Source organism: Cyprinodon variegatus, unplaced genomic scaffold (assembly GCF_000732505.1).
Source record: "Cyprinodon variegatus isolate N-32 unplaced genomic scaffold, C_variegatus-1.0 Scaffold650, whole genome shotgun sequence".
Lineage (NCBI taxonomy): Eukaryota > Metazoa > Chordata > Actinopteri > Cyprinodontiformes > Cyprinodontidae > Cyprinodon > Cyprinodon variegatus.
In genome coordinates, this window is record NW_015151103.1 from 273,939 (window position 1) to 284,647 (window position 10,709).

Below are 10,709 nucleotides of genomic sequence, written 5' to 3' on the forward strand. Positions count from 1 at the left end.
AGTAGATGTAAGGTGCAAAAGTTAGGAACTATTTTTATTGTTTTAGAGTATTTTGCTTACAAAATCAACATGATTACACATTTTAATGATCTCTGAGCTTCAAAACTTGAATTAAGCTCTACTTCTTCCAGGACTACATGTGCTGATGCTCTTCAAATCCCATCCTGTTATGTTTCTTCATTTAATGGGTGATCTTGTAGACTTCGTCGCCAACATGGATGACCCCTGTCTTCTTGACATTGTGCAGCTGTCCGAACAATGGGCTTTTTTGGTAGATGTGTGTCTCTGATGGTTTGCACATTCGGTAGCTGTGGAAAGAATATCCCCATCAGGCTACACTGCATTTCATTGGCCTTATACTTGATTGGAAGGAAAAATGTTGCTGCAACATAGTTTTATGTCATATGTGGAATTTAACTTAAATAATAAATTATATTATTAACTTAATAATATAACTTAATAAAGGGAAACTATAATTAAAAAAGCAAGAATAAAAGTATGCACCTATCTGATAGATTATCAGGTGCAATAAAACTAATCTAAAAATCAGCAAAATATTCCTAATACAAGTGTACTTTCCATAAATTTGACCAGATTAATAAGATGATAGGAAATGAGATAAAATAAGATAAGTTATTTTTTAATGTAAATCATTGGCAAATTGTCTTACCTGCTCCAACTTACCTTCTCATTTTGATTTGACTTTCCTTTATTTCAAGTTTTACAGCGCTCATCTTATGTTTACAACAAGTTTTAAGTTAAGAAATCTTCAAAAAACTAAAGAAGTGTGATGCAAAACTAAACAGGTTTGATATTTAGTAAATATACTGTTTGTATGAAATTGTTTGTTGGGATTTTGCCTGAAAAAAGTAACCAGTTCCTTGAAAATGTATTATAAACAAGCAGTTCTGTGAAAGCCTGAGATTTCTGCCACTGTTGTAGGTTCTCATCTCTTAGGCAGATACAGGAAAGATGATTAGTTAATGGAAAGGTGGATGAATAATACTGATTTAGACTAGCAACTGCAGAAACTGTTCACCTTCCTGCATTACAGCCGACTGTTTATACAGCAAGAGCAAAAACAGAACGGTTTAAACAGTAAGAGTTGAAAGCTAACGATCACTTTCAATCCAATTTGACTGAGCTTAAGCTATTCTGCTTAGGAAAACGGGCAGAAAAAACAAAAACATTCTGTAGATGTGTGCAAACCTCATAGAGAGAGAAAGGAATATCACCTTTCAAATATAGTGGTTGTTGATTATTTTAAAACTGTAACCTAGCCTGTTGATGTCTAAGCTGTAAAGCAAAGGTAAAGAAAACAAAACGTTAACCTCTATAAAAGTTACATACAAGTCACTGGAATATGATTGAAAAAGGCTCTAGATTAAAAAAAACTTTGCTAAAAGTTGTCTTTAGCTAACAAACCACATGTGACACTAACTTGATTGGACATATTTCGGATTTTCTGATGCAAGATTAAATCTAATCGGACCTAAAAGTAACTCCATGACCTTTCATTCTGCTGGTCCAAAATGGTCTGTGAACAGGCTTAAAGGAGGTAGAGTGTTTAATGTGTTTGGGACAGTGCAGCCGTAACAGTAGCTTTTAGGGCAGGCTAACTTGGAATTTAAAGGTCTACTGCTCTAATTCCCCCCCAAAAATTAGAAAGTTAAAAAACAAACCACTGGACTTTGTTTTCCAAGTATGAAGATGTTTCGTTTCCCATCCAGGAAGCTTACTCTATTCAAACTATCTGGACAACAAGGTTTTGTTGGGCTACTCTATAAAGCTTGGAACTCAATGTGAATCCAGACATTTTGAACAGAGAAAGCTTCCTGGATTGGAAACGAAACGTCTATAAACTTGGAAAACAAAGTACAGTGGTTTGTTATTTAAATTTTAAAACTTTTTTTAAATAACTATGACCTGGATGACTGAGAATCTTCACCAGCATTCTACTGCCCCGAATTAGTCCACTATATAGTCCCCACTCTATATAGCAAATTAGGGGGTATGGCGGTCATTCTGACACAGCTTAACACAGCATGCAGCTATCTGCATCCATTTACCATGTTAAGAAAAAACAAACTTTTTGAAGCTCAGCTCACACCGTTTACAGGAAAGAAGCACTGATTTAATGTGATTCAGTATGGCAAAAAAAAGAAAAAAAGAGGTAGTATTATAAGATGCAGGTAGGGTTGTAATCAACACCACACAAACTATGACCAAGGAGTACAGAGACCGAAACAAGGCCAAAACCTTATATATTCTTGGCCTCTAAAGGCCTTGGCCTTGTCTTGGTACTCCTTGGTCTCGGTTGGTGGGGTCTTGATTCCAGCACTGCAGGGGTGATCAGAGCAGCTTTTTAATATAAACTGTTGAACTTTAGTTAATCTTATGGTGGGAATTATTTCTAAAATATGATGCAGGAACTGAGATTATATCCTACACTTCCAGCAAAGAAAGGATGTTATATTGTTTTTTTTTTTTTTATCTGTAATCCTATCATTACCTTTTCAGTGTTTCAAGTGGCTCTTTTCTGCTCATCACACCTGTCTCTGGGTCAACTGTGGTCAAAAGGCACCTATAAATGATAAAAGAAAAAACATTATATATATATATATAAATAAAAGAAAGATTACAGACTGCGGTTTCCTCCGTTCTCATGCAACTATTGCTGTTTTTTTGCCTCAGGAAGAATGGAGTGAATTATGTTCAATTATTGTTGCGAGCAAAATAACTTTTATCAACTCCAGAAATCAAACTTTGAAAACTTTTTAATCCAAATAAGGGTTTTGCTGCTTTCTTAGATTTAATTTTTTGAAATGATTTATTTTTACTTATTTTTTATATGTTTTATTTTAATTTTTTTAATTTTTAAAATTTCATTTTTGCCAGTTTGATTGAATTATTTTCAATTTATTTTTACAGATCACATTCCCTTCATTTCTGCAGGCAGGCTGTCCTCCGGATGCCTTTCTATTGGTCTACTCCATGTTAGCAGGAAAATTTTTATTAGGCATGGGTAAAAAGAACGTGTACTGTATAAATGAAACACAATTTGAAAAGAATGCAATTGTAAAACTCAATCTGAAAAACGAGTTAGGAAAAATAAAATACAAAACGAATCAATTTATTACAAAATGTTTTAGAAACTAAAACTTTAAAAGCAAAAACAATTAAAATAAAGTCTACGTAAGCAAAAAAGTTCCTCTCAAAACCTTTCCTTTGATTAAGTCATTTTTCAAAGCCTCATCACTGCATTGCATTTTTTAAATTTCCATTTCCAATCCATGTTTTTTTGCTTGCAACAATAATGGAACAAAATTAATTTAGTAGTGAAGCTCATTTATGACCAGCAGCTGTTTTGGATTCACTGCTTTTTGTAAATGAAGTGGTTCTGAGTGAAGCATCCGACCGTGTTACCTTCCACATGACATTACACGCTGCAGCCTCACGCTGCCAATCTGGATCTCTTCCCAAGAATCCTGAAAAAGCAAAACAGTCGGAGTTAAATTTAGTGCATGCTGTTCGCGTGGAAAAGGGCGAGCTATTAGTCAGAAACAAACAACCGAGAGAAAACTGTTCAGGCAGCAGTGAGGAAAGAAAAGGAATAAACGCTTACATTTGCTATTTAGGGTGTTTTGTGGTTGTAGCAGTGATGTTTTTTTTTTGACACACCTCATCAAATGGTTTGCAGTCACCTATCACTAGGTTTGGGCGAAAGCGCTCTGTGGTGACCTTCTGATCCAATTTGCTGCTGAGATCCCCAACAGATGCTTCGGACAGCAGCATCACAGGTCCATAATCTGGGTACGCCACCTGCTGGATTACAGTTGTTAACACTTTACAGCAGGGAGATGAACAGACTAAAAATCTGGGAATTAAATGCAGCAAAGCAGCAGAATATGGTCGCTACCTCGAACTGAAGGGAAAGCGTCTCAACCGCAGATAACTTCCTGGGCTTCATTTTAGGCTCAAAATGAACCAAACGATAAGTCTTCTCCCCCCCAAGGTAACTGGTGAGCCAGTGAGACGCCTCGTCGCCACAGTCCCTGCCCTGAATATCCTTACTAAAAACTCTGCAAAGCAAGAAAATATTTTAGAATTAGCAGGTGAGAGATGAAGGATAAAACAACATCATTAATAAGGAAGAAAATCTGAAACCTGATATGAAAAAAAATTTACTTCTATGTGATAAAATAATAAAGAATGGATTTATTTTTTTTCCCCTTGATATAACAGGAAAGGACTAAATAAATAAATAAAAATCAAATCAGTATCAGATGATGCCATGCTCTGCTAATAGACATTGCATAACATACACAAAACCTAAATCTGAGAAAAAAATCTCTCAGGATTTCAGTGAGCTTTTTTTCTGGTTGAGATAATAATAATAATATGAAACCTGCAGTTGTGGATCTGGTTATCAGGCTGTTGAACTGGAAACTTCAGCTCCTCCATGTCTGGTCCATTCAAATAAGTATAACCCCCCTTACAGGACAGAGACACCAGGACCAGACGGGGCTGTTGTCTGGCAGTCACCATGTTGCCCTCCTCCGTCACCACCAGCCAGTGTCTGCAAACACAAGGTACACAAGGATGGACTCATCACAGCAGCAACAAACAGCATACAGTACCTGGATTAAATCCAAATTCAGGCCTCAAAAGCACCGCACTCGGAAATTAAGAGCTACACCAATGGAATGAAAAGTACGGAAGACGATTAGGGCTACTGAAAAAACAAAAAATGTTTACTGATTTTTACATTTTATTTCAGTATAATATGAGAAAAAAGTCAGAATTCTGATTTTAATCTCAGAATTCTGACTTTAATCTCAGAATTTTGGATCTTAATGTAGATGGGCACCATGAAGGAAGAGATGTGGGATCACTCAGCTTCACTGACAAAGATGTGAGTTGTTTAGGACCAGTAACACATTGGTGGCAAATGACGAAATTAGGCAACTTTTTACATGCCCGAGGGGTCCCTGGTCATTCTATTTAATTAATGGGAGAGCAGAAAGTGATTAAACAAGAGAGCTAGTCTCTAAAACAGACATGGCTACAGCTTGATACTAACTTGTTTGTTAGACGTCAGAATTCAGTCAGATTTCTGAAAAAAAAGTCAGAATTCTGAGATGGAAGTCAGAGTCAGAATTCCGAGATTAAAGTCAGAATTCTGATAACAAAGTCGGAATTCTGAGATTAAAGTCGGAATTCCAGGATTGAAGTCGGAATTCTGATATTAAAGTCGGAATTCCAAGATTAAACTCAGAATTCTGACATTAAAGTCAGAATTCCAAGATTAAAGTCGGAATTCTAAAATTACTGTATAGTCAGAATTCTGATATTAAAGTTGGAATCCTAAGATTAAAGTCAGAATTCTGATATTAAAGTCGGAATCCTAAGATTAAAGTCAGAATTCTGATATTAAAGTCGGAATCCTAAGATTAAAGTCAGAATTCTGATATTAAAGTCAGAATTCTAGGATTAAAGTCAGAATTCTTACATTAAAGTCAGAATACCAAGATTAAAGTCAGAATTCCAAGATTAAAGTCAGAATTCTGACATTAAGGTCAGAATTCCAAGATTAAAGTCAGAATTTAGAGATTAAAGTCAGAATTCTGACCTTATTTTTTTCCATCTTAAACTGAAATAACATTTTAAAATCAGTTAACTTTTTTTATTTTTTCAGTGGCCCTAATCCTCTTCTGTACAAAAGCCAAGGAGGTGGGACTGATTATATAACAGCCTGTCCAGAATATTGCTGTTAAACATGTGCATTTTTTCTTGCTCTTAAACTGGAAACTGATTTTCCCAATTTCCTAAACTCTTTTTTTAAAGCACATATTTTCCACTTAATCTCAATAAAAATACTCCGTTATCAATGTGACAAAATGAGGGGGAAAATAATCCAGGCTGTAAATTCTGATTCGGATTCTAACAACCTTATAGTGGTGTTTCATATTATTTTGTACAAATGAAAGGAATAACTTTCTAACCTCTAGAACAGTTTAAAGTCCATGAAGTTTGCCCATGTCTACTATTAAATATTTCCGATATTTTTCCAGCAATGTTTTCTAATGAGGGCTTGTATTGCAGGTTATGTGGGATCATGAGAGTAAATCCATGACAGCTGATCTGGACATCACTGACAGATGAAACGCGCTTGTTTTGTAGCACTCACCGATCCTGCAGCTCTCCAGCTTTTAGGCCCAATCTCTGGCATTCTGCAACACTCACAGGCACCGCTTTGCCCGACTTGAGAGGGTAGATGAGGATCTGCGACACTACGCCCACACGAACGGCTTTTTCTGGCTTCCGCATGTATTTATATCCGAGTCCAAATCCCAGAAGAGCAGCTCCGGCTGCGCCGACCAGAAGAGACGCTTTCTTATTCTGGGCCAACGCGTTCACAGCCAACTCTTTCAGATCCATTTTGGAGCCTAGCACACTTTGTTGGACGTTGAACTTTTTATTAAAGAGACAACGGCGTCTCTGTGGGGCGTTCGCTGACATTCACAGAACGTGGGTAATGCGGCTCCTTGCTCTTTTTTCTTGAAATCTTGTTCAAAAACTGAATGTAACACAAACCGTTTACCTCTTCATTACAAACTAAGCAATAAAAGAGAAAAGACACGAGTTTCAGCTAATGTTCAGTTAAAAAGGCAGCAAAAGTGGTTAATATCAGCAAAATTCACACAGGCTTCACACTCTAACCCCTCTTTTGGCCCCAAAGAGGGGTCACAAGAATGATTTTCACAATCATAATAATGTTATTCCTGATGTAGAAAGGGGGAAAAAATACACCATGGCATAGGTGTAATTTACACCTAAAGGTGTAAATTATTGGGAGGGGTGCTGGTGCCTATCTCCAGCTGTCTATGGACGAGACACAGGGTACACCCTGGATAGGTCACCAGTCCATCACACGGAAACACAGAGACAAACAGCAATTAACACTCACACCTAAGGAGAATTTAGAGAAGCCAATTAACCTAACAGTCAGGTTTTTGAACTGTGGGAGGAAGCCGGAGTACCCAGAGAGAACTCATGCATGCTCAGGGAGAACATGCAAACTCCATGCAGAAAGAGCAAGGCCAGGAATCCAGATCTTCTTGCTGCAAGGCAGCAGTGCTATCCACTGCTCCACTGAGCAGCCGAGTACAGTAACAGTAAAACTGAATTAAATGAAAATAAAATCAGAATAAAAGCAAGTAAAGATAAAAATATGATAAAAGCAAATACAATAGTTGGACCTAAAACTTGAACTAACGATAACTCTGTTAACATTTAACTCAACAATCAAAGGCAGCTCTAAACAAATGGGATTTTAACTTTGCTTAAAAGAACTCAGGCTTTCTGCACTTTTACAGTCTTCTGGGAGTTTGTTCCAGATCAGTAGAGCATAGGAAATAAATGCTGCTTCTCCATGTTTGGTTCTTACCATGGCCAACACGCTGTAAATGACAAAACAAGCTGAAAAAACAGGTGTTACGCAAACTCCAAGACATGCAAGAACAAAAAACAAATGCAATAGAAAAACGCTGCAAGCAAAATGGAAACAAACTGCAAACAGGTGAAAAAGTACAGCAAACTGCAAAATGAGCCGCAGACACCTGCAATGATGCAAACTCCAAAACACGCAAACACCAAAAAAAACAATGAAAAACACAGCAGTCTCTTAAAATAGAAGTATATACCGATACTTAATTTAAAAAATGCAAACAAAAATTGATGCATTCACTAAACATAGAAGCAAAAACCTGCAGCCCACAAAACTAATGTAAGAATGATAATGTCAGCCAACAATCTCCTAACTTAACCTGAACAATCCCTTTTTTAATATGAATTACACAAACTTTGGACCCACTCAGGTTTTTTTCTAATTCATTGCCAAGTGATGTAATGCCATGCTGACCTTCTCGTTGGACCTATTTTTGTCTTTGACATAGATAGTCAGGTCTGTGGCCAAAGTAGAAAACAGCAGATGCTATAGCTATAGGGGGTCAATACAGGGATTTGTCCAGTCGATACTCCTTCTGTTGCTTCTCTGTGGTCCACGTCTAATAGCTTGAGGCACATACACAGACATAGAACCAGGCCTCGCAGATTGCTTGGAGGTTGGAAGTGGCAAGGAAATTTTCTACAGTGACAAACAGGCTAATAACCCAGAGCCACTGACAGTTTGATAAGATAATTCTGTACCTTGTTAGTTAAAAACTTCTAGCATGGGGCAACAGTTTGTGCTTTGCCAATTGATTACTTTTGAGAAAATGCTACCCAGCAGGCGTCATTGGCCTTATAAAATGATCAGTTTCCTCTTCTGGAATCTGGGCTTCAAAGAGTTCAAAGAGCCTTGTTATAAAAAATGTAAACATGCTAAAACAAGAGCTTGAGTATACCATCCTCACCCTAAAGAATGGTGGTGGCATCGTCATCCTGTGGNACTGTTAGTCTTTATTAAAGTAATAAATAATTTGTTGGTCCACTTATACTTCACATCCAATATGTTAGTTGAAAATGATATTTAGGTTGTTTTACTTGTCTTTGATCACATAAACAAAATATTAATATCTATAAATGTTACAAATTGAAACAGATTATTACATTATAACAGATATATTGAAAAAGACTTAAACAAATTTAACATGGCTAACATCAGAAATGTAACATGGAGTACAACCTACAATCGGTGAGCTTTCTCATAATATTTGTGTATTTTGCGAAAAAAATTACCGAAATTATCGGGGTTGTCACAGATCTGCCTGTATTTTCAATGATCGGACCTACGGGACACCGTAGCAACCTAACTTTCTCAGTCTTCCGGTGGTACAACTCTGGTCACCCCTATGGCCACCCCTACCTGCTGATTCGTTGCTCACATGCGGACTTGATTCATCACCTACAGAAAAAGCAGTTCTCCTATAAACCAGAGAGTGGCAGCAGTGATCCTCTAAACCAGAAAATCCTAAAAAAATTAGTTAGGGATGTCCTGATCCGATATTAATATTGGTGAGATTTTAGCCCAAAAAATATCGGATTTTATCGGCTGGTATCTAAAACACTCTGCTTATTTTAACAGTTTATTTAATCAAACAATTGGTTAATTTTAATTGGTCAGTTATTTCTATATCTTTGCTGTTGAAATTTGTTCCCTACTTTTTTTGATATTACTTGATCAAACAGCTTCTATCATTCTATGGTATGAGATAAGTAATACCGTAAAAGCATGTATGTTTTGTGCTAAAATTGTATCAGGTCAATATGGAATGGGCTGGTTCTGTCTGCTATCATTTTTTTTTTTGGCCAGCACTCAATAAACATGAGGCTAATACTACTATGTTTCACCTAATGTCTTAACTAAACAGTATGTGAAGTGGCTAATATTAACACTAACCAATGCATTGTTACGTATTTGCTCACAGAGAGGGTTAGAGCTTTCCTCCACTTCATCAGCATGAATATCACAATAATTTATACCTTTTAAAAATGTCTCCAAGCACAAAAATAAAGCAAGAAATAGTTTATTATTTTCATTGTTAGGAAAGATCTGTAGATACTGTTTTTTTAAGGCCGATACTGATTATTTTGACATCAGTTTAACCGATCCCCGATATATAATGCGTTCTTTTTAAGCCATTACTGCTGTTTCTTCCACCATCATGAGCTGACTGCTATTTCACACACACTATTTTATTTTCCACTGCTTCAATTTTCTGAATGTTGCATTGCTTTTATATTTTTTTTATTCTTTTTTTTTTTTAAGGTTACATGTACATGTGAACCTGTTTAAAGATCTTGAGGTTTTGATGCTGGAAAAAGAAATAATTAAAGGTGTAGGTGGTCATAAATCTATAGCTATACATATAGCCCATATATCGTTTAAAGGTTGAGGTTAGGACCTCTCCATCAACTCCATGTTAGCATGTTTTATTTTTTTCCTATCCAGTTTGGATCCATGTTTGAAATCCTTTTATAACTCTAACGGTTTGGAGTTAAACCTGTCTGTTTCCAGTTCTAACCCCATCGGAACAAAGATCTGTAGACAGAAGGGTAGAGTGCCTTCTACAGGTTGGGGAGGATGTACTACCCCTAGCGGACGAGATCAAGTGTCTTAGGGTCTTGTTTACGAATGGGGGGAAGATGAGCGGGAGATCGATAGGCAGATTGGTGCGGCATCTGCTGTGAATCAAGCGTTATACCACGCCGTTGTGGTGAAGAGAGAGCTGAGCCAAAAAGGCAAAGCTCTCGATTTGCCGGTCGAGCTACGTTCCTCCCCTCATCTATGGTCATGAGCTTTGGATCATGACCAAAAGAACGAGATACTGGATACAAGCGGACGAAATTAGTTGGGCCCTTCCTTAGAGATAAGGTGAGGAGCTTAATCATCCGGGGAGGACTCAGAGTAGAGCCGCTGCTCCTCCATGGTGAAAGGCCAGTTGAGGTGGCTCAGGCATTTAATTAGGATGCCTCACTCATGACTTGTTCTGGGCACGTCCCACTGGGAGGAGACCCAGAGGGAGGCCCAGGTTTGTCGGATGGCCTGGGAATGCCTTGGGATTTCACCTGGGACACCTGGGCCTCCCTACTGAAGCTGCTACCCCTGCTGCCTGACCCCAGATGGATGGATGGATGGATGGATGGATGGATGGATGGATGGATGGATGGATGGATGGATGGATGGATGGATGGATGGATGGATG

General features: G+C 37.5%; 1 protein-coding gene across 2 annotated transcripts; it reads right to left on the reverse strand.

Annotated features, from left to right (window-relative positions):
- On the reverse strand, nt 1-6,472 carry LOC107096790 (mitochondrial amidoxime-reducing component 1-like). 2 transcript variants are annotated; one of them, XM_015393599.1, is made up of 7 exons: nt 6,191-6,472; nt 4,409-4,579; nt 3,920-4,082; nt 3,682-3,822; nt 3,427-3,488; nt 2,513-2,584; nt 1-308 (listed from the first exon to the last, which is right to left on the reverse strand). In XM_015393599.1, the coding sequence occupies exons 1-7, from the start codon at nt 6,439-6,441 to the stop codon at nt 182-184; spliced, it is 987 nt and encodes a 328-aa protein (XP_015249085.1). In that variant the 5' UTR covers nt 6,442-6,472; the 3' UTR covers nt 1-181. The 2 variants fall into 2 exon arrangements, with proteins under 2 accessions (XP_015249085.1, XP_015249084.1); XM_015393598.1 differs by having other exon boundaries at nt 3-308; nt 3,682-3,825; nt 6,191-6,471.
- Between the last annotated feature and the right edge of the window lie 4,237 nt (nt 6,473-10,709).

Bases quoted from the DNA above. Each gene is read 5' to 3' on its own strand.
- LOC107096790 (XM_015393598.1), bottom strand. From the start codon at position 6,441: ATGGATCTGAAAGAGTTGGCTGTGAACGCGTTGGCCCAGAATAAGAAA. The intron at 4,580-6,190 runs GTGAGTGCTACA...TTGTGTTTGCAG, and splicing joins GCTGGAGAGCTGCAGGATCG to ACACTGGCTGGTGGTGACGG. The intron at 3,489-3,681 runs GTGTGTCAAAAA...TTGCTTTTTCAG, and splicing joins ACTGCAAACCATTTGATGAG to GATTCTTGGGAAGAGATCCA.